We start from the raw sequence: 24,594 nt of genomic DNA, 5'->3' as shown, positions 1-24,594 counted from the left end.
AATCTAGCAAAATGGTATAAGACTTTTCACCTCAGTTTTATTCCTTCTATCTGCCTACGAGAGATGTTAAACCAATTCTGGGACACCCTGTATATATATATATATAAAATTATTGCTGCAAGAATCACTTAAGTAAAAGCTTTTGTACAATAAAAGAGTCTTAATGTCTTATTTACTACAGAGATATCGCGATGGTGTACGAGTAAATTTACACATGCCCACGAGAATCGTTACTCTCACACATCACATATCTCTGAGCCTGTACGCAAATCTTACGCTGTTTAATCACGTGTTGCTCATGACGTTACTCAGAATATGATCGATCAGGACACGCGGTAAGGGCGGGTGGGGACCCGGATGGGATTTTCTGTGACTGATCAAACCGGGCTTCTGAGTGAAGGCTTTGCCGCAGATGTCGCACACGTATGGTCTGATGCCGGTGTGAATGAGCAGATGCTGCTTCAGAGCGGTTCTGCGGGCGAAGGACTTGCTGCAGATGGTGCACGGGTAGGGTTTGTCCCCGGTGTGGATTCTCATGTGTATCTTCAGTCTGCTATTTCGCGAAAACGTCTTGCCGCACTCCTCGCACACCACGTTCTCTCTGCGCTCATGCTGTCTGAGCATGTGCTCGTCGAGATTCTCCTGACTGACCATTCGCCTCTTGCACAAGTGGCACTCGTACTTGGCCTTGTAGTGCGCGAACTTCTGATGCACGTACAGCGAATTGCTGTTGAGACAGGTCTTGCCGCAGACGTCGCAGATCACCGGCTGCTCGCGGTGATTGAAACGTATGTGATTCGTCAGATCGCCCTTGACCTTGTACCTCTTGCCGCAGGTCTCGCAAGAATATTTGAAGTCCTCCGTGTGCTTGCGCGCGACGTGTATCTTCAACTCGTACTTGTTCTTGTTCTTGTAGTCGCACTGACTGCAAGAGAACAGTTCCGGTTCCGCGTTTACACCTCCCGGCGGGTCCCGGTGCTTCCGGTATATGTGCGAGGACAACGATGACTTCTTGGTGGTTTTGAAGCTGCACACGTCGCAGGAATACACCTCGGTGCTCACCACTGTTCTCGCGCGTTTTCTGTGTCGACGTTGCTTATGCGAGTACAACGTGGACTTGTTCGTGCACTTGAAATCGCATTTGTCACAGAGCAACTGATGTGGTTGATGCACGAAATTGATCTGGCTGGCTAGCTCCGCTGTGGTGTCAGTGTCAGCGTTCCGTGACGTCTCGCCGCGTTCTTCCTCCGGGCACACTTCTTCTTTGACCATCATTGTTACGTCAGATTTTTCGTGCAAAATCGACGCTCTCTTCCTAGGTAATGTCGCACGTTTCTCATCGATACGTGCGTTCGGGCTTTTCTCAGATTTGTGGAACTGTACCATGTGAGCCGTCAGAGTGGTGCTTCTTTTACACTCGTAATTGCACACGTTGCAAACGTAACTCGTTTCGCTCTTTTCAAACTCACACGTATGATTCTCGAGATCCTCCTCGCTCCAGCATTCGTAATTGCAGTTCGTGCAATTGAGCTTTTTCAGATTCTTCTCGTCTTTCTTTTCCGTCTTTTCTGTAACGTTTTCCGTGCGTTTCTTTTTTCGTGTTTTTACAACGTGCGGCTGTTCGAAGATACAGTAACGCACGGTATGTGTTATTTTGTGACGATTCAGCATTGAATGCGTGGGGAACTTCATATTGCATCTATTACAAGCGAAACAAACGGTCTTATTACTTGGCGTCGAGGGCTCTGTGACAGACTCGACGCTACGGTGATCAGTTTTCTGACTGTTCAATTGATCCTTGGTTTTGACTTCAACAGGAAACATCAGCTGTACATTCACTAAATTCGCGTCTTTGTCAGTTATAGTATCAGTTGTGTTCTCAAACTTTGATACAAGCGAATAGCGTAGATTACCATCGGCATCGACGTGTTGGTACAGTTTCATTGGTACATCTTTTCTGATCACAAAACCAGGATCATCCATCCGCAAGATCTTCTTGCTGCAGTTCTCTTCTCTAAAACATAATAAAATGCAGCGGTTAATTCAAGTAACATCACTGTGAAACTTTAAGCATCTCGATCTTACTTCAGGATTTTTTTTTTTTTTTTTTCAAAACTTTATAACTCTTTGTGAGTAAATTCAGATGTAAATAAAATTTACAACTATGTACGTTCCGTGACTCTTTCAAGTCACAAAATTATGATGTTGCCTTTACAACAGAAGAGACGTTCATTGCACGAGTGTTCTTCGTTATTGAACAAGAATCTTGAGATTAATTAAAGGTGATAGAAAAACTACTTTCTGAAAAGAAAGGATTTTGAAAAAAAAGATAAATATTGAACGCAGACGTTTTATCCTAAAAAAACTAAATTATCTGTCGTACAAATTATAATTTATACTCTCACACGTACACACAGAAATACACACACTCAGAGAATTTTGTTTAAATAAATTTTACAATAAATTTTACAATAAATTCATGTAACATACTTAAGACTAAAATTATATTTCAAAAAGATATGGAAACTTGATATTATGCTAACAAAATGTAACATATTAGAAAAAATTTTTTATTACAAAAAACTTGTTTTTTAAATATAATATATATGTATAGATACACACACAGAACAAACACAAAATAAATTGTGTTGTCTAGTTTTTGTGGAAATAACAGGACAATCTATCTGCTCATCCCCTCATCTCAGATGAGTGATCAAACGCTTGATACAATCACTCTTACCCCTAAAAATTGTCACGTGACACACGTCTACAAAATTACATCCAGGCTTCATACTTTAAACAATAATTACATTTAATGTAACATAACACGTAACGTTTGTATTGCGTTACCGGCAAATGAAATTATGGAATTTATTTCGCTCAATCGAAACAGATTGAGACGAACGTGTCGAGAAGCAAGACATAAAATTTGCACAGCTTTACTAAATGCATTCACCTGTAAAAAAAAAACTTGGTTTCTGATCAAATTCCAATCCCAATCTGTAGTCTGACACGGGCTCATGCTGCGTATTAACTGATTTCTTGCTACAAAACTTTGAGAGAAAATAAAAGAATTAGTAATTGATGAGCTTCTTTGACGGATGTTTTAAATCACAAGGATAGTTTGTGCGCAAGATCACGTAGAACGAACCTAAAAGTAAGAAATATCAGTTAGTTTGAGATGACAGCTTATTTACTTATATACATACGTGTGCAATTACACATGTTTATTTATAACAATAATTTGAAAGAAACATTACAAACTGACATCAAAAAATAGGTTCACATCTCTTCTTATTGTATCTTCACAAATTTTTCCATTACACTTTCTTCATCAGGTGTTACACTGCCACTTCGTCATTGTCCTCTTCATGAGATTACATAAACTTTTTTGTTTAGCTCGTATATTCTAATAAACATTATCAAACACACAAAAAAAAATTGTACAAACTACGTGATAAGTCTTCAAATTCTTAGCTAGTTTAGCATTGTCGCTGTTGCAGAGAGAATGAATAAATTTGTCTACAAAAACCAATATATGTTTATTTATAAGGAACAATAAATGTATTTATTTGTTCATCATAGTATGTTACATTGATTTGTTTTGTGCTGCCTACACATTGCATCGTCCCGTACAAAAAGAACAGAGAAAAAAATTGCCAAACAGAACCTGCGCGTATTTGTTCCTAAGACGTCGTCGCGCGACAGACTTTGAAATTTCATGAAACAAACCTAGCTGTTGTCCCTATTGAAAAGCAAATACATCAAATAGTCAGTCAGTTATTACAATAGATCTAGAAAATATAAGATAATTAAATACAAAAATGAGATTGGAAGACTTAAATGCAGAAGTAAAGCTTGTGTGAAATAACACGAATAAGTTCAGAAGCGAGCTGTTTATTAAGAATAGAAAACCTAAACTATATTATATATATATATATATATTATATACATCTAATATTTCAGTATCGAATATTAGATCAACGCAATATTCATCTGTATTTACATTGGTCGAAATATTTACATCACTAACAGACCAACTGAAAACGTAAAAATATGTTATACGTTGAAAAATAGTGTTTAAATATTTTTTTCTGTAAACGTATATAAATTATCTTTAAAAAAAAAAACATGTGTCCATACATCGACACACGTTGAAATTGAAAACCTTATTTAAAATAAATACTTGATCCAAAGACTAAACATAATAAAATGGCAGTGATAATATATTAATTTATAACTTGCACAATGTGTCCTGTGTTAAAAATAAATTTTGACATACCAATAAAACAAAAAAAACCAGTTTTAAAAACTGGTTTTTTTCCAAGTCGATAGACCGTAACGTTGTTACTTATCTTATCGTGCGGGCGAGATCTTCCAAATCTGATGTCACCGAAACAAATATCACACTTGGTATTTTGTTTCTTATCTCACTCATACGCGTTGTTTTCTTTTTTAAAATTGAACTGACAAAAGATACAAGAATCAAAATAAAATTTTTTCTCTATTTCTCACAGTTTATTTCTTATTCACAATGATCTTATCCTGCACACCGTGCAGAAGATTGGTGATCTTGATGGGCGGTGGCGGTGGATGCACGCCGGGATGTTTCTTCCGATGCAACATCATCGGCGACCGCTGGGTGAAGCTCTGGCCGCAAATGTCGCAGACGTAAGGCCGCTCGCCGACGTGAGTCAGCAGATGGATCTTCTGCGAGCTGAGACAACCGAAGGTCTTGCCGCATATGGCGCAGAGATACGACTTCTCGCCCGAGTGCGTTCTGAGATGTTTCGTCAGACCATATCTGAACTTGAACTCCATACCGCACTGCTCGCAGACGTACTTTGTCTTGTGCAGCTCGGCGTGACTGTCGAGGTTCTTCTGGGTTTTGAAGCGCTTCTTGCACACCTGACACTCGAACTCTTTCACCTTGATCTTGTGCTTGTAATGCTTGTGAAAGTACAGCGAGCTCTTGCTCGGGTAAGACGTGCCGCATATGTCGCACACGCAGGACTCCGTGTCGTGGTCCTTCATGTGCGTCGTGTAATCGGACTGGACCTTAAACATCTTGCCGCACTGCTCACAACTAAAGTTGTAATCCTCCGTGTGTCTGCGGATGTAATGTATCTTCAGATATGGTTTCGTGCGCGCCTTGAAGTCGCACAGAGTGCACGCGTGCAACTGCGCGGGCTCGTCGTGAATCTCCATGTGCCTGGAGAGATACGCTCCGGTCTTAAAGCCCTTGGAGCAGACCGTGCACTTGTGCGGTCGCGAGTTGCTGTGCTTGAACATGTGACTAGTGAGTTTGCTCTTGCGATCAAACGTGATGTCGCAGATTTCGCAAGTGTGAATTTTCTTCAGGCTCGTCCCGTCCTTGTCAGATTGCGTTTTCGCGCGTCTATCTTCATGCCGTTTCCTGAAGTCCAACGGGGCATCGTCCAGGTCGTCGAAGTCATTATTCGCGATCTTTCGCTTTCTGGTCTCGACGCGATTCTCATCTTCGTCCGCGCGATCTGTCTCTTCCGTCGCTTCTTCGACTTTTATCGACTCGACCTTTTTCAAATCGACGTTTCCTTCAGTAGGACGTTCGGTAGGAGGTTCTTCGGCGGGAAGTGCGCTAGAAGGTTCGTCGACGGGAAGTTCGATAGGGGGTGGTTCTTTCATCATGAACACGCTCAGCGATTTTGGGATGCGAAAATAATCGTCGTCCAGTTTTACTATCAGGAAAGTCGAGAGCGGATCAAGCTGTGTGTGATTGCACCTAAAAAAAATTATAAAAATTGTCAGTCGAGGTTTATATGCGAAACATGTGGGTCATATGATTACGCTGAGATTGCACATGAGCATGCATCGCTGTGTAATTTGAGTTACACATTTCGAGAAACAAGAAGCACAGGAGTACAAATTATATATACATGTACATATTACATATGTATATTATAAGGAAATATTTTTTCACACACACACACTACTCAAATTTACAGACATTTTCTTAACAAATACGTCTTATTGTATATTCACGCAGAGGTGCCAACTTATTTCTAAATGATGACTTAACGGAGATACAAATGAGCGTAGCAGGTGTAAATTTTATGTAATTTTAAACGTAACTCTTTACACACACAGTCTTTTATTGGCTTGTGAATGTTCGATTTTTTTGCGTGTTTTCACAATTTTTATTGACTCTTATTTCTTGGTTATTTTACGCATACCGCGAACATTTTCGACTTGAATACTAATTATCTGTTTTCCTCACTCTTTAATTCTTCCAATATTTATATCCAGACCAGTTCTAAAAAAGAACTTCTTTTCTACACATGGTAACAGACAGTTTGTTGTTGAATTTAATTTTATTTAAACTATTACTTCAAAATATTCGTAGAACTTATTTATTCGAAATTAAAATTAAGCAAAAGTTTCTTGTCATTTTAATTAAATAAGCACTATTTTTGTGTGATAGTAGCAATAGTAATTTGTTTTTTACAAAAGAAACTTTTTAATTTTTAAATAACCAAAAAAAAAATCAAAATATGTATATTTTGCACACGCGCTATCTTGATTTTCTGCAATGAAAAGCTAAAGAGATATACTTTTCTTTGGTTAGAAAAGTTAAAAATTTACATTATTAACATCACTGTGCAAAAAACCAAGTCGTGTTCTCACAATTGAAGTATAAATTAGAACTTTGTAAAGAAAAAATCGTATGTGGTGTAATGTTAATTAACATTGACGCCATGCTTTTTGATCTGTATGTTTCTGTAACAATACAAAAACTACATCTTGCAAACCACTGTGAAATGAATAAGCCTTACTAGCAAATCAGAATCGCGCGTGTTTTAATACTGAATCTGGATCGTCTTTAACTTTTTGAAGATAACATCTCGCGAGGTCGGCTATCTGCGGATGCGGCACTGTGTACGGTGGCAACGGCCCGGGATGATTTTTCCTGTGTCTCAGCAAGCTGGAACGCTGCGTGAAGTCCTCGTCGCAGATGTCGCACTTGTACGGTCGTATACCGGCGTGCGTGAGCACGTGCTGATGAAAATTGCTGATCGACGTGAACTTTTTGTGACACAGAATGCAGGTGGAAATGGTCGTCTGGCCGTGTTTGGAGCGCTGATGGCTCCTGAGCTCGCGCGAGCCGACGTACTCTTTGCCGCATTTCTCGCACTTGAAGCCCTTCTTGTGCAATAACAGATGATTGTCCAGTCTGCTTCTGTGGAGGAACTTTTTCCGGCACAGATGACACGAGTACGCGTACTTGAACTCGCCGTTTCGCTCCTTATGCCGCCACTCGTGACTCTTCACGTCCTTGACCGCTTTGCCGCAGAAGCGACATATCTGCAACTGCGACATGTGAATTCTTTTTATGTGAGTCAGCAGGTCGGCCTTTAGTTTGTAACTGCGGCCGCAGTGCTCGCACGTGAATTTTGACTCTACATTGGTATGAGCGCGAATGTTGTGTCTCTTCAGTCCGTCCTCGCTCTTGTACTTGATGTGGCAGATGTTGCATTCCAAGAAAAAGTCCGGTCCGTGTATTCTCTGTTGGTGCTCCTCTAACAATTTCGGCGCGCAGTATGATCTTCTACATATGTTACAGGGATAAGTTTTACGGTGCGAGTGCATGACATGTTGCTCGACCCCGTACGCATCGACAAACTTTTTGTCGCAAAACGGACACGTGTTTTTTATCTGTTTCATAACTTCATCTTCTGTTGATTCTTTCAATGTGTTTGAAGAGTTAAAGTCTTGCGGCAATTCCCCCACGTTCGATTCTTTCTTTTTTTTCGTGAAATCGTGGTTTGTTGCGAACTGTGAATCCTGCGGCTCTATTTTAATTGATTCTATGTCAACGCTTACAGACTGCGAATTCTGTGGATCCAATTCCGAATCCACCGGCTCTACTTTAATCGGTTCAATCAATTCTGTATTTTGACACTGAGCCGAACCGTCATTTCCACTTGTCGTTGAACTGCATTCGATCTGATCAGATTTCCATGGCGCCGATACAATGGAGATAACACAGACAGAAGTTTCTTTTTTACTTTGTTCTCTTGTCCACTTGACGATAGGCTTTTCTCTGAAACAAGGATAAATAGCGTCAGCGAAAAAGTTTCAATGATGCTTTTCAAGCATATACGTTTGAGAGAATTGCTCTAGCTAATAAATAATATACAATAATACACAATTGGAAAGAGTAACAATAAACACGACTATAAATAATTGTAGCCAAAAAATTACAGTAGCTTTACCATTTTTTTTTATATAAAAATATAAATTTTATATAATATATTTGCAATTTCATCTCTCAGAACGCACTCATTTGTCTTGTTTTAGTGAATACGTCTGTGTCAACGAAGTACTGTATATGCAAACGCAGCGATAATACAAACTTACTTTCAAAAACAACGAAACGTTCTTCCTTGTGATTAAAATAAAAGGGTCTTGCTATGTGTAACTGAAGAAAAATTATTACTTAACACCACAGAATCATGTAGAATACATTATTACTAACAAAACAAACATTCATATTAATAAACACATAAACATACAACACACGTTTCACAACCAGTTTATAAAATAAATTTAATTGTTCTAAAAAGTGTGCTAATAAAGTTTTGCTTTATTTGTTTCATATAAGAAGTACGTATATAGATGTAACAAACACCAGTTTCTTTCTTTACATATATAATAACAAATACCGGTGTTTCTCTTAACCGGTATACTTCTTCGTCATAAAAATATTCGTCTAACACATAACTTATAAATAGATGGAAGCGATTGCTTTGTTTTTCGTTCTTATTTAAATAAATCAGTCTGTTGCGCGCACGTGTAGACTATCTCCACACACGTGTGGAATCTAAAACTTTCATTGTTTTTTTTTTTAATCATATCATCTGATTTTATTACATAAATTGATATTTTGCTACACCATTGGATATTTCCTCGCACGCACAAAATATAATAACGAAGTGCACAGTAGCAATTGGTACAAATTGATACTGTATCTGTCAATGGGTCTGTTCGTGGTGTTTTTCTTTTTGTTTAATTTATGTAGTTAGATGTTTATATACTTCAGTAAGAAAACAAAATGAAGTGCAAAAATTGTAAGCACCAGACCCATTAATACTTGACAATAAATATTCGCATAGTCACTTCTGCAACAGCTTATCGACGACACACGAAACAAAAAGTAATACAAAAAAGCTGTTTCATGGAAATAAGACATGAAAATATAAAACAGAAATAACGTAATATATAAAAAAAAACAATACTGTATCGCATTTCAACCTTCAGTTTCAACTTTTTATATCGTCGTATCTCTTGTGTCCAAGCGTGTGCATCGAGTACATTATTTTTAACATTCAAAGATGTTTTTTAGGTTTGAACCGCGTTAGTGTCAGTTTTATACCGACGTTTCGTGAACATTTCAGCTCTCACTTTATCAGGGTCTCAAGAGCAGTCTGATACCGATAAACATCTTTGAATGTTAATACAACACACCGCGAAAGCATCAAAGATTACATTGTTTTTATACAGAGATCTCGCAGTATGTTGAAACTCTTCTTAACGAAACCGCTTTGCAAAACGTAACGTTCACTCCACCGTTTTCAAATAATTTCTAGCTAAGTTGGCGATGGGAATCTGAGGCGTGTAGGGTTTAAGAGGACCGGGATGAGTCTTGCGATGCCGTAGAAGACTAGTTCGCTGAGTGAAGTGCTCGTGGCAGACGTCACATTCGTACGGTCTGATACCGGCGTGCGTGAGAATATGCTGATAAAACGTGTTACCTGTGCTCATGATACTTTTTTTGCAAACTGGACAAGGTTTGGTCGGGTCTTCGTGTTGGCGGCTTTTGTGGTACTTGAGTTGATTCCACGATTTGAAGTTCGAGCCGCACGTGGTGCACTTGTAACCCTGGTCATGCCACAACATGTGATTGTCAAGATAAATCTGATGCTTGAATCTTCTGGAACACAAAGAGCACGCGAAATCCAATCCATTCTGATCTCCTCTTTCTTTCTTGTGCTTTCGTTCGTGGCTGGCGAGATCCGTCGTGCTCTGTCCGCAGTATCGACATATGTACAAGCGTTTGTCGTGCTTTCTTTTGATGTGCGCAAAGAGATCCAATTTCACTTTGAAGAACTGACCGCAAATGTCGCAGATGTAACGAGGAGCCTCGTTACTGTGCACCCGTATCTTGTGATTCTCCAGCGACAACTTGCGCTTGTACTTCAGCTGACACATATTACATTCGAAAAAGTAATCTTCCGCGTGTATCATAAGATGTTTCGCCAAAGCTGCTTCCGTGAAGCACGATGTGGTGCACTTGTCACACTTGTACGCTCTTCTGTGATGACACTGTCTGAGATGTTTCTTCAGACTGTTAGTAGTAGCAAAAGTCTTTTTGCAGAACAAACACGTTCGTATATCGTCCGTTTGATCCTTGAATATTCCGTCTTCTTCTATCTCCATCTTCTCCTCCTCTTCCTCCTCTTCCTCCTCCTTCTCCTCTTTCTCTTTTTCTTGACTTTTTGAAGTTATCTCAAACGCTTGTGCAGATTTCTCTTCCTCTGTTGTAGATTTCTCTTTCTCTGTTGTCGATTTCTTTTCTTCCGTTGTCGACTTCTCTTTCTCCGTTGTGGATTTCTCTTTCTCTTTACTTGACGAGTCTTTGTCTACTTCTTTCTTCGCGTCGGACTTTTTCTTTGCTCCCTCTTGCTGCTGTTTTTCATCAACTTTTTTTTTCGTCGAACCGCCACAGGGTAACTTTTCGATGACACCTTTCGCCAGTGTGCCGTCTTGCAAATTAACCAGCACCAGCACCTGCCGATACGTTTCATTCGTTGCGTCCCACACCGTAGTCCATCGTGTCCTGAAACATCCATTGATTTCAATCAATACACATATTGAACGCACGACGGTCTCCCGTAACTGCATAAACATCTAGAATCTCCAATAGTTTGCGAAAGATATAATAATTAAAAAAGAAAAATACAATGCAAATAATTAGACAAATAAGAGAGAGAATTTTTCTTAGACTTACGATCAAACGTGTGTAATATAATTAGCACTATTTCGAGTCTAAAATAAAATAAAAACAAGAGTGTGATAAAAACTTGATTTTATTTATGTTTCTTAAAAATATTAATATAGAGTATATGTGATTCTCTCTTATAATATATATATGTACACACACATATTTGTGTATATGTATGTATATATGTATATACATCGATTATGTATCTAGATACATATAAATAAAAATAGTTTAAAATAAAGAATTATCTCAGCAATTTTCAATAGTCTTCTTCAACTCCAATTTGGAAGTTTTGCTAGAATTAAAACAAGACACAAGAGATTAATTAATTCAGTTGGCGATATGTATATATTGGTGATAGAAAAATCTGTTCGCTTCAAGGCTGAAGAATCCAACCAATTTAATCAACAAAGATAAAATAGATCTGTAGTCATACAATTGTTTTTATGCACGAGTTATTTTATTAAATGTATAATAACGAATATCAATGACGATTAACATAAATTTGTTGATATATTTAGTCGCATTAAAATTAGCAAAAATAAAAAGAGAAAGAGAAAAAAAAAAAAAGAAAAAGGGAAGAAAGAAGAGAGAGAAAGGGAAAAAAGCAAGATAGAGAAAGTGTTTTTTATCTCATCTCCCTACAAAACTGAGGGAGAAAACTAGAAGTGAGAAAGAGAGAAGTAAAAGAGAAGAGAGAAAAGAGAGAATGAGAAATCAAAACAATTTTCTTTAACAACACATTTTGCCGTTACTCAGCTTTTACAATTAATACTTATCTACATTGGAAAAATAGAATAACAATAATAATCGTAACGAAACTTCGGAAACGAACGAGTACAAATACGTAATTATTGTAGAATGTAGCACGAGAGAAAAATCATATGCGTGAACTTGTCTTTTGAGCGTCAATATGTATGTGTGTTTTACGCAAATATTAGAACCAGTATACAAAAGATATCGTATAGAAAGATCCAAGAATAAACAGGTGAATATAATTCGCGCAGTTGTTTGCACGATCGCAACAGTATATACGCGCAACGAAACGTTTTTAACTTTCGTAACACTTGGCAAAAACGAATAAAGTTCATGTAGAAGAGTATAAGAAATATGTCAGCATATCGATAAATTAAAAGAAAACTGTTTGCGGCACGTGTTATGAAACACGTGAAACACAACTATAGAAAAAACATTTGGCCACAAAAAAGTCATCGTCGTGCGAACAACTGCGCCTGCTTCAGTTCATACCGATTTTCCAGCAGAGTCTCCCTTCGTTCAACTTTTCGAGACCGAGCTGTGTCTTTGACTCGATTTTCTCCTGTTTCCCTCACTTTTTTGATACGAGTTGTGCAATACTGCGCTTGCAAAGATCAAATCATAGTTGAATCATGATTGAATCTTATATTCAAAATCATTTTTTCATTTATCCTCAGATAATCTAGTCAATGAGATGAGTCGTACAGCATCATAAGATGACGAACTTAAGATGATCTCAACAATATATAAGATTGGACGGTGAATACCAGTCAAATAACAGTCGGTGACTGATAACTGAAAAGAAGTTGGAGTAATAGGGTGACAACAGAAAGGCGAAGACGACTCATCAAAATGCCGTTTACAACTCAAGAAAACGAGTTGAGTCAAAGGAGAGACGCAAATGAGAGAAACTCTGCTGCATTTGCCCTGATTTAAATCTTTCTAACAATAAGAGAAATAACTTCCGGTATATTTAAGTATAGAGATTTATCGAGAAGCGGTTCTTCGTTCTCTTAGGTGTACTGATGTCGCCGTAGTGTAATATTTAATAATCTACAATTGAAAAGGATTATCCACAGTTTCTGCTTCATCGACTGTTACGATACATACGGCGTGCACAATACCGCACTAGTCTCGTCGTGAGAGAGTTCAACAAGATCCGCGGGCACTAAAAGAAGTGTCAAACTATTCACAGACATAAGATGCTGACTCTCGTCGCCGACGAGTGCTTTAAACGCACGTGGACTTCTGATGAGCCGTCAAGTTACCCTGGCAAGAGAATCCACGGTTGCATATCTGACAGACGTAGGGTCGTTCCCCGGTGTGTCCGCGTCTGTGAATGGTCAACGTCGACCTCTGTGAGAACGCCTTCGGGCACTGATCACACTTGTACGGCTTCTCACCCGTGTGGACTCTTCGGTGCATTCGCAAATTCTCGGAATCGGTGAAACCCTTACCGCAGATGTCGCAAACGTAGGGTTTTTCCCCGGTGTGAATCCGTCGATGCTTCTTGAGATGTTCGTTGCTGCTGAGACTCTTCCCGCAGTAGTCGCAGAGATAGAGTTTCGTAGGATTGTGACTCTCCTTGTGCCGGAAGAGCGATCTTCTCGTGGCGAGGACGCGGCCGCAAATGTCGCAGGCGGTGCTGGTCACCTTGTTGGCCTTCAGCTCGGGATGCATGCGTCTGCAGTGCGCTGACAGTTGTCGTCTCAGATAAAAGGCGTTGTTGCAGAGCTGACAGACGAACGGTTTCTCGCCCGAGTGTATGTTGTAGTGCTCCTGGAGATCCAACTTCTTTCGGAAACGCTTGTCGCACTCGTTGCAGTTGTACGGAAGATCCGCCTTGTCCATATGACGCGTCATGTGAATGCTCAGCGCGGCCAGGACCGTGGTCTCGTAATCGCAGTCTTTGCAGCTGAAACTCGGATAGAAGTGCGTCTTCTCGTGCCTCGTTAAGTCGCGAAACAACCGAAACTTCTTCGAGCAGTGCTTGCAAGGGAGATCGCCTACCGTGTGGCGCAACAGATGTTTCTGATAGTTGCTCTTGTGTCGGAACACCTTGTTGCACGTCTCGCAAACAAATTCCAACTCGGACTTCTCTTTCTTCACCTTCTTCAGCGACGCGGCACGGCTGCCGATTGTCGACGAGCTGGTCTTGCGACCGCTCTTACGTACCGAGTGTATCTTCATGTGCTTACGAAGAGTCATGGCAGTCCTGAAGACCCGGCCGCATTGAGCGCACGTGCTTTTCCGCTTACCTTTGTGCTCGATCTCGTGATTTTCGAGCAAAGACTGCGATGCAAAGTAGACGCCGCAAAGCTTACAACGATAAGCCAGAGGAAGATCCTCCTCGTCATCTTCGTTCTTTACCTCTTGCTTTATGGGATTCTCCTCGGTAATCGTTGGGGCTGCGCTCTCGTCGGCCGTATCCGCCGATTCTTCGGGTGATTTCGAGTCGGACTTGATGGTGTCGTCGTTCTTTTTCGCCGGGTCGAGTTTAGGGCACGTTATCATCGGATAATAGCCTTCGGAAAACTCAGGTAGCTGGTTATACCTGAAATGGAAAAATTCAGGGGAATATCAGTATCGGGTGTCTCTGTTGCGTCACGATCGTCTTTCTGTTTATTGTCCACTTTCTGTTACTGTCTCGTGTTGCTTAGCGAAATTATTCTACGAGCAAGATTGCCAAGCCGCAACTTTTGTTTTAGCAGCTTTAGCTAAGTTTATGCGATGTAAAGCATAAAATTTGACGATAGAATAATCATTGCGCCGCCGCTGTTGATTTTGATAAAAAAAAAAAAGAAAAGGACATTTATGTACGTGAAAAACGCATGTATTTGTTGCGTGGAAGACAGAAAGGCTTGAATATTACAAATGAGAGCAACATGATGTGATCCTCCTTCATGGGTAGTTTGTGTATAATATTTTCAATTGCGGTATTTATTTATCACAACGGTACATGTATGTATATAGCACATAAGAATATCAATACGTCTCACAACTGAGACACAAAAGGCTCAATTACATTTCTAAAATTGCAATATTCCGCGTATAAAATAAGCAACAAGTCATATACAAAACTTCTCTTCTCATACATAAAGAATAAAAAAAATCTGTTAATTGCGATTGTCTTCGTGAAAATACGTCACAAAAAGTTATCAGTCGCACCGGTTCAGATGCCGAAAACAGAAGAATCACAATGTTCGATCGTTGACTTATCTAATAAGACACTTGTTACGATCTAAATAGTATCACATGATAATGTTTTTGAACGCGCAACCGGCATTACATACAACGTAATGATTGTCCAATAAAACAGAAGTGAACATCGGAATGACAACTACGCGGGCTGCATGACCATCACGTTGACCATGTGTATTTTATTGTGAGCGTTCAGCAACCCTCTGGACACGAACGATTTTGTACAATAATTGCACTGATACGGTCTCTGGCCCGTGTGATATCGCTTGTGTATGACGAGCGTCGAGTGCTGGGTGAAAGACTTGCCGCACGTGTCGCACGAGTAGGGCTTCTCGCCGGTGTGAGTTCTTTTATGCACAATCAGCGTCGATCTCTTGTGAAACGCCTTGCCGCAGACGTCACAGACCAGCGACTTCTCGCCGTGCAGACGCAGGTGGTCCTGGAGAGATCCCTTGGTCGTGACGGACTTGCCGCATAGATGGCAGTCGTACTTGTTGTCACCGGTGTGGGACTCCACGTGCACCACCAGCGAGTTCTTGTAGGCGAACGTCTTGCCGCAGAACTCGCACTGATGCTTCACCGGTTTGAAGTTCGGATCGTGAATTTTCATGTGGCGCACGAGGGTGTGATTGTTGGGAAACGATTTGTCGCAGGCGGTGCACACGTGCTCCTTGGCGCCGTGCCTCACGTTCATGTGTCCGCGGAGCTCGGCGTTCGTGAAGAAACCCTTGTTGCAGATCTCGCAATGTTTCGTGTACTTCTCAAAGTGACGCTTGTGATGAGTAGCTAACTGGGAAGCCTGCACGAACGCGCGACCGCACACGTCGCACACGAAATTCCTCTCGTGAGTGTGAATGCGTCTGTGCACCGCCAAGGTGCTGGACCTCTTGAAAGACTTGTTGCAGACGTCGCATTGATACGGACGTGCGTCGCTGTGCGCCACTAAATGGCCCTCGAACAAGTTCTTCGATCGAAAGAGCTTCGCGCATATGTCACACTCGTAAATCGTTTGATCATCGACAGGGTGTTTTTTGACGTTCAAATTACTCTGACACGCAATTTCTTCGTTTTCGAACTCGTTTTGCGTCACCGACGAGTCATCAACGCTGTCAGGAGATCCGTGTTTCGAACTTGCGACTTTCTTTTCTTGCACATTATACTTTTCCTGCTTTACATTTTCTTCCCCTTTAACGAAAACTGATTCAGCAGGATCCGTATATTCATGTACAGACAATTCACTTTTTACATACGTTTCTGCCGCTATTGCATTTCTGAAAAGAAAATTAAATAATGACACACACACTATACGTACATAGTAATACTAATTTAAATTTATATTCTTTAGTAAAAAAATTACTCAAAGTTTCATTTATATATAAGTTTATTTGCACGCACTTTTTTATATGTACAATTCTCCTTTCTATGTTAAAAATATTTGTAATATATAAAATATATATGTATATTGTTCGTAGTTATTATATAATTACAATCAAATTTCTTTTTTAAATATCAGTTTACTATAATTACGCAATGTTCGTGTGGCATATAAATTAAATGTTTTTGTAAATTGCACGTACAGTTTTACGACGTTCCTGAAAATATATTCAAAAAACATTCTAAGTGCAAAGTCTGTGTTATTGTTATTTGTCACTTTGCACACACAATTTCCTCTTTTACATATAAATTTTTCTACAGAATTCATAAAAAATATAGCAATACTGCAAACCACAATAAATAAATACAACCTTGCGGCATGTAAATAAATAAAGATTTCTGATCAACACGGTGATGTGTCTATTACTTCTCTTCTATATCTTTTTGTTTATATATTATTTATGTAAAAAGCTTATATTATATTTAATAAGAGATTCTAGAGAATTTTAATAAATCTAGATGATATAATATATATGTATAGAGAACACATATCTAACAATAAATTAAATTGTCAAGAATTTTGACAGTTGTCGTTTTTAGATTAAGTAAAAGTATATATTTTTTTATTACTTGGTAGCAGGCAGTGATAGTTGGTACTATTATTTGAATTGCCAGCTCACGATACTTCTAGATTTCAAATGTGTGTCAAATTATTTTACCTTAACTACACGTTCACATTATATTCAAGTCGACATTTTACATAGTAGAATATTTAAAAGTACACTTTATATAATAGAAATATCAACAATCTCGTCATATTGATAAATTATTTATACTTATGTTTTCTTATAAACTATATTCTTCATATTTCACTCTTTTTTCATCAGTCTCATATCTTCAATAAAAAATTAATATTCTCCTGCAGATATTTCACATATCTGATAAATATATGTTCAAAAATTTATGGATGTTCCCCATTTAGTATGCGATATGAAATGTGATCAATTTGTTCACAACCAAAAGAAATAAAGATTAATAATATACATCCGCTCTAACGCCACGATGAAATCCTCGGTTTGTAAACAATTTCACATAATTTGAATTCACAAAAAGTTTATCTAAAAAAGTGTTGAAATGCATTTATCGTATAAGTCAAATTGAAAACTTGAAGTTTCCGTCTTCTAACACCTGACAAGACATAAAGTTCAAACAAACACGTGTAAATAAGACTTGCACAAGGTATTTCTCCTCATTTCTCTTTCTCTCTCTTCCATTCACTTATTTACATTATGAGATTTCATATGCGTGTTCAGTGAGCCTTGCTGCGTGAACCTCCTCTGACACACCTTACACTCGTACGGTCTCTCGCCGGTGTGAGTTCGTCGGTGCACAATCAAATACTTCTGCACGCTGAACGCCTTGCCGCACATCTCGCAAACGTGCGGTTTCAAGCCCGAGTGTATGCGCATGTGAATCTGCAGGTAATTCTTGCTGCTCACGGACTTGCCGCACACCTCGCACGTGATCTGATTCTCGCCCGTGTGTATCTTCAGATGCATCTTCAACGCGGCCTTCCAGTAGCTCTCGAAATTGCAGATATTGCACTTGTGCTTCTCCCGCTCGCCGTGAGACTTCACGTGCATGTTGAGATAAGCCGCGCTCGCGTACGGAGTCTTGCACACCTTGCACACAAACGGTTTCTCGCCGGTGTGCGTGAGCAAGTGTCGCTCGAGCGTTTGCTTCGTGTAAAATCCCTTGTTGCACACTTTACACTTGGTCACGTACTCCTGATTGTGCTTCTTCTTGTGGAGACGCAAATCGTATCCGGAGACCTTTGAGATACCGCATATATCGCAGACGAAGCGTTTGTTGTGCTGCTTCAGGTGAGTCTTCAGAAACTCCTCGGTCTTGAAACACTTGCCGCACAAGACGCATTGAAACGGTTTCTCCTTCTGATGTATTTTGATCATATGCTTTCGGTATTTCTCCTCGTTGACGAAGTTCTTATCGCACTCTTCGCAACGAGCGATTTTCTCGTGACACTTTATGTGCCTCAGCAGCAGCTGCTTCTTGTCCTCCTGTTTCCCGCATAGCGCGCACTCGTAAATCTTCGCGCATTTTCGATTCGAATTCAGTTCACGAAACTTTTTCTTAACGTTTGTCTCGTTTGTTTTCGAGGAAGATTTCGTTTTCAGGTTCGAAGTCTCGGATTTAAATTCGATCGCTTCCGTAACTTCTTCCGATTGCTGATCGATCTGATACTCTTCCACGTTAGATATCTCATAGCTCACTAATTTTACATCTTGCAACTCGCCGATCGATTCCATCTTTACGTTTTGTACGTTGATCTCGTCGTACCTGTAATAAATAACATACGTCAACACGCGTGAGAGCAGCAACGAAAACGTACGTATTGGAGAAATATGCAATTTTCATTTACAGACTTGAGAAGAATCTTAAAGAGAAGTACCTCTTTCACGTGCATTTACTTATGTATTGCGCCAACTGCGTGACAGGTCGAACGAGCGTGACTGTCACTTTTCCGTTTTATTTGATTTGATTTTATCTTCGTGTCTTTATCGTAGGAAGTTCTCTTAGTTTTCGGAATTGCACAACTTCTTAATCTTTGTTATTTTTTTTTGTTTTAATAAAAGCGACTACACGTGTTGCTAATTAGATGAAACTTCGTCGTGAGAATATTTTTCATTTTTTATCTTTACATATAAATTTTTTTAATCGCAATCTTCATGCGCATTATATCTGGACCAACTTTATCGGACAAGCGGATGTGGAAATGTAAATAAACAACACACATAATTTATCGTATATATAAATTATATATTTATTTGTACACGTTGTATATGTCATTTATTTGTATATGTCATAAACATTATAATACACAATATTGTACCGAGGAACGAGCAACGTTGTCTTTTTTTTTTTTTTTTGGTAATAAACATAAGCGACATTTTTGTCTTCTGGAGATCTAAAAACTTGCAAACAATCTTAACAAAGATCATACACATACATACGCTCATAGCAGTCATTTCGACACCAGATTCCATGTATCATGTCACACACTTCCTCTTCAACCTTACGCTATTTAAAGGAACACCTGTCAAAGAGCACCTCAACATCAGGCTGCTCTCGAATCGATTGATAAAGTGAACTGAGTTTACAAAAAAAAAGTGAAGTATTTACGAAAAACGAGCAGAAAAGTTCTTACATCGCGAAAGCATCAAAATATCGGTAACATTTTCCCAACCGCACGTTAATTGTGTAAACGCTTGTGAAAAACTTGAAATGAGAAAAATGTCTCTGTGTGTGTTGAAATAAAACAAAAACAAACTTGTCTACTTGCGATCCTCGTGTCTCCTGAGGTGCAGAGTGAGCGTGCCGCGTTGAGTGAAACTCTTTTTGCAGATCTTACACTGGTACGGTTTCTCACCGGTGTGAATCCGTCGATGCTTGATCAGATACTTTCTCGAACTGAACGCTTTGCCGCAGAATTCGCAAATATCCGGCTTCTCGCCGGTGTGTATCCTCATGTGTATCTTCATGTACTGCCGTCTGATCAGTTTGCCGCACACCTCGCACGCAACTTGACTCTCGCCCGTGTGTGTCCACACGTGCTGTCTGTAGCAGTAGCTGTAAAACGTTTGGAAGTCGCAGATCTCGCACTTGAACGTCTTTCTCATCTCGGGTTTGCAGTGAATCTGCATGTGGCTTCGGAGATAAACCCGATTGCCGAACGCCTTGTTGCAGATCTCGCAGACGTGTGGTTTTTCGGCGGTGTGCACGCTCATGTGATTCTTCAAGGTCGCTCTCAAGTAGAAGCCTTTGTTGCAGATCTCGCAGAACTCCGTGAATTCTTTGTTGTGTCGCCGTATGTGAATCTTGAGAAAATACTCCGACGTCAACTTCGAGCCGCAAATGTTACAAATGTACGGGGATTCGTGCAACGTTTTGTGAACCTTCAGATATCTTCTCTTCTTGAAGCATTTGTCACATTTGTCACACTCAATAGAACCCTTCGACGATTCTTTGTTCTCATCAGATTTATTTTCTTCAGAATTCTTTTTTTCTTCGGATTTTTTATTCTCCTTCGACTTCTTCTTTCCTTTCGTTGTTTTATTCTCTATCAATTTTTTATTCACCGCACAATTTCGCACAATTTGCGCGATTGCATCTTGACGTTCCTCCTGCTTCGTAGCCGCGTCCTTCAAAACAGGATATTTGCACGGCGTGGCGCAATGTCTCATCAACAAAAATTTCGTCGAAAATGTCTTTTCGCACGCGTCGCACTTGTACCTCGGTTCCGCTTGACGCAACGCTTCGCGAGTTCGAAGTATCGACTGTTCCGTCTTGTGCACTATCAAATCGGCTTCCGTGTTGAAATTCTCGTCGCAGGAATCACAGCTGTACGAGGGTACGCTCTGGAGCAGAATAGTTTGGTCATTGATCTTACGGAGAAGCACAAAGCGCGGATTTGCAATTTTCCTTTCCATCGTATTTTTCAGATGAGCTCTGGAATCTGTTCCTTTAGTTCTGAAAATAAATAAGAGAAATATAGATTGTAATTATAAAAAAAAAAAAAAAAAAAAAAATAACCGAAAAGAAAGAGCGGACGTACTTTTCGATACTTTTTGTCGTTTTTCACCCAAACGGAAGAGAAAAAGAGACGCAACGGTCGTGAAACACACACGTACACGGATCAAAATCATGTTCGGTTAACAATACAATGAAATTAAATATCGATCCAAAAGAATACGCCTTTATTTTACATTTGTACCAAAGACTTCCAAATGTAAAAAAAAAAAAAAAAAAAAAAAAATACTAAGACGTAAGTGTTCAATCTGTGACTATAAAAAAAATCTTTTTACTTACTGTATACAAGATTTCAGAGCTGCGTCTATCAATGACAGATCGGTTCCAAATATTTCGTTCAACTACTACTTGCGTGTGTAACAAGAAGAAATTACGCGCAAATGTAGAGATATGTGAATTTTCGCGATTTTGATCGTCTTGTTGTAAAGATTTGTGTTCTCAGATGTTGCTCCGCACTACTTACAGATTGCCTGTTTTATACATAAATCTTTATTTGTACGATATTTCCGTATAATCATGTATAAAAAATGTTCGTGTGTGTCTTACTGTAGAAACAATAATGCAACTAAGGCACTAGGGGGGAGAGTTTAGCGCGTTGACAATTCCCTAATTGTTTTTATAAATGTGGTACATTGTACAAGCGATAAAGAAATGTCTTTCTGTCAGAATATAAATAGTAAACAATATCGTTATGTCTTCCTGCATAGCTAAAAAATACAAACTGTTGTCATACAAGCTTTTGAGGAAAAAAAAAAAAAAAAAACAAGTGTATCCTGTCTCTACTTTTTGCACTTGTACGAATTCACATGTATATATTACTTCAGTACAAAGAAAAATGTTTCAATGATTCGTTTCCTAAGTTAAATCTTTGACAAAGTTTGCGTGACAGTCGGTCTTAATTCCTTAAAATATACACGCCCATAAATATACATAAGTGTTTCGTTTTTCCGAATACAGAGCAAGTCTATTTACGACAGCCTTATGAACCCCGCTCTATTTTTATCAAATATAGCTGAACTGTCTTGTTCGCATGATAAAACGTAGGCGAAAGTGTCATAAGAGATGTTCGCTCGTTTAAAGACGGTCCGCTTGAACGATGTATTACAAGCGACCTCGTCTAGTTCCAACCTTGACAGCGTGAAAATAATTATTATATAAAACAACGCTCTCATTATATTAAAAATTGCGCCGATTCTGATTATACTTGTACCAGAAAAAAAAAAATTATCTTATAGTATTCCACTTATCGGTTTGCATTCGTACACACAATTGTTTATCCTACAAGTTTCTTGATACTGTTACGTCTAAACTAAAATAGTAGAAAAGAAGATTTGTGAAAACTAAACGTGAGCAAGATCTTAATCTGCGGAAAAGAACCTAATAACGGCGACGCTTCAGTTAGGTAGCATTTTACATTGATCGGAGAAACAATGATTATTGCTGTCGCGAACCTCGTTGTCGTTACTGCGACGTCTCCATCGTCTCCGTCGGCTGCGCGTTTTGCTTCGCGTGAATCTTGAGATGCGAGTTAAGCATGGTCTTAGAAGCAAACGATTTATCACAATGCGTGCAAGGATAGGGTCGGTCACCGGTGTGACCCCGCAGATGCACCACTAACGTAGTTCGTTGGGTGAATCTCTTTTTGCAGTAAACGCACTGATGCGGTTTTTCGCCAGTGTGAGTGCGACGGTGCACGCTCAGATAATTCTGCGAGATGAAGCTCTTGCCGCAGACGTCACAAACGTGCGGCTTCTCGCCGGTGTGCTTCCGCTGATGCACTGCCAGATATGTCTTGCTTGACACAACTTTGCCGCATATCTTGCACACATATTCGTTCTGCGGTTCCGCGGAAGTGCGATGAGTCTTCATGTGCACCAGCAGCACCTGTTTTCGGGAGAAACGCTTGCGGCACACCTCGCAGTGATGCTTACGCTGTGGCGGCACGTAGTCCGGTTGATGGAGCTTCGCGTGCAATCGCAGACCCTGACGGTGACGAAACGAAGCACCGCAATCGTCGCACTTGTACGGCTCGTCCGGCGCGTGCGACAGCAAATGCACCTGACAGTTACCTTTGCTTTGAAACTTTTCGCCGCACACTTCGCACTCGTACTTGTACGCGGCGAGCGCTTCTAACGAATGAAAATTCTCGTGAGAAATTAGATCCTTCCTGTTCGGAGTCGCGAAGTCGCACGTGTCGCAGGTGAAACGCGGCTCGGACGCGTGGTCCTCTTGATGTTTCATCAGCTTCAACATGGTCAGGAAAGTCATACCGCATATTTCGCACATCAGCCGTTCGTTCTCCGAAATCGATTCTTCCGTCTCTGAGAGACCCTGACTGTACACGTAACTCTCGCCGCAGAGTTTGCAATGCATGAGACGCAGACGGGTGACATCCCGCGGCTTGTTGCTATCCATCTTCGAACCCGGCGTCACTACTTCCGCGCGAACAACTTCCTGGACAAAGACGTGCTTGCATTCACCGGTTGCGGTCCGCTTTCGACTAGGGAGCAGCACGACCTTTGATACAAAACATCTGTAAAGAAGACAGACACAAACGGAAGTCAATCAACTGCTTGTTTCTCGCCCGCTCTTTCATAGCGTTAACGAGTTTTTTTTTTTTTTTTTTAACGAAATAATCGAGGTATCTTATACGGACGGATCTCGTCTGATTTTATATTTCCTGTCCAAAGAGAAAGTTTCTGTTTTGACGAAGCTTTACTTGGGTAGAGAATCAATAAGGCGCTTTCAAGTGATTTCCAAATATTTCCTTTATTACTCTTAGCCACACTTCTCTTCCTCCTGATGTCTCGTACAAGCTTTAAACGGTGCTAAAAGGTCGCGAGCGATTAGTCAACAGGCACTAGTTTTTTTGTCATACTAAACATAGCGTTTATACGTAATTATGCGGTTACAAAATACAGCTACTTATTATTAAATTACTCTAATTACCTTCTGGTTACAGTGTTTGATTGAAAATTATGCGGACGATACCAACTTGATGTGTCAGTGTTGTCTTTTCTAGATTGTGTATGTGTGTGTGAGTGTGTGTGCACATAAATTTTGTGTCGTTTACTGTTTATATTTAGTTTTCAGTATATACATACGAGATACACACACAGCATCAGCATTGTGTAATCTACTAGATGTTATAAATTGTCATAAACTTTCTAAAACAAAAACAAAATAAATGGTCAAATATTTTCTCAATGCTCGTGTCTGCTTTATGTTATTCAAAAAATTTTTTGCATTTTTTTTTAGTAAATAAATCACTAATTGCTGTAGAAAACTATGTGAGGAATGGCGTAATTATCGTCCAAGGTAAGACGGTACACTATGTTATCGACACGTATGATTCCTACGTTACCGACGTACACATTGCACATTTACTCTGCAAAGACTTTTTTCAATATTTTAACAAATTACGTATCAAATTCCTAAATATAAATAAAGAAATTAAAATTTTCTTTTCGTGAAACAAGGCTACATTTAATCTCGTCTTGCGTAATTGATCGAATCACACGCGTTAACACTCTTACAATCATCTCTGAACAGATGATCATATTTACACTTTCACATTTGAGTAATTAATTAATACTGTATATATGTGTTCTATG

At 39.6% G+C, this 24,594-nt stretch overlaps 2 protein-coding genes across 4 annotated transcripts in view; both read right to left on the bottom strand.

Moving 5' to 3' along the window:
* The window catches only part of LOC109858257 (zinc finger protein 62-like), a 41,365-nt gene that overhangs the window by 8,488 nt on the left and 8,283 nt on the right, over window positions 1–24,594 (bottom strand). The window lies entirely within an intron of this gene.
* LOC109858263 (zinc finger protein 239-like) lies at window positions 19,234–22,520 on the bottom strand. Of its 3 annotated transcripts, none has more exons than XM_020435344.1 (2): window positions 22,432–22,520; window positions 19,234–20,920 (listed from the first exon to the last, which is right to left on the bottom strand). In XM_020435344.1, exon 2 carries the CDS (start codon window positions 20,878–20,880, stop codon window positions 19,726–19,728), a length of 1,155 nt encoding a protein of 384 aa, XP_020290933.1. In that variant the 5' UTR covers window positions 20,881–20,920; window positions 22,432–22,520; the 3' UTR covers window positions 19,234–19,725. The 3 variants fall into 3 exon arrangements, with proteins under 3 accessions (XP_020290933.1, XP_020290935.1, XP_020290936.1); XM_020435346.1 differs by having other exon boundaries at window positions 21,006–22,441; XM_020435347.1 differs by having other exon boundaries at window positions 21,260–22,441.

The sequence above is a fragment of the Pseudomyrmex gracilis genome, unplaced genomic scaffold (genome assembly GCF_002006095.1).
Source record: "Pseudomyrmex gracilis isolate BER0280 unplaced genomic scaffold, ASM200609v1 scaffold_196, whole genome shotgun sequence".
Classification (NCBI taxonomy): Eukaryota; Metazoa; Arthropoda; class Insecta; order Hymenoptera; family Formicidae; genus Pseudomyrmex; species Pseudomyrmex gracilis.
Note: the sequence above shows the minus strand (reverse complement) of the source record. Positions and strands in the feature narration are given on the sequence as shown.

Coding starts and splice junctions, on each gene's coding strand:
- LOC109858263 (XM_020435344.1), bottom strand. CDS start 20,880: ATGGAAAGGAAAATTGCAAATCCGCGCTTTGTGCTTCTCCGTAAGATC.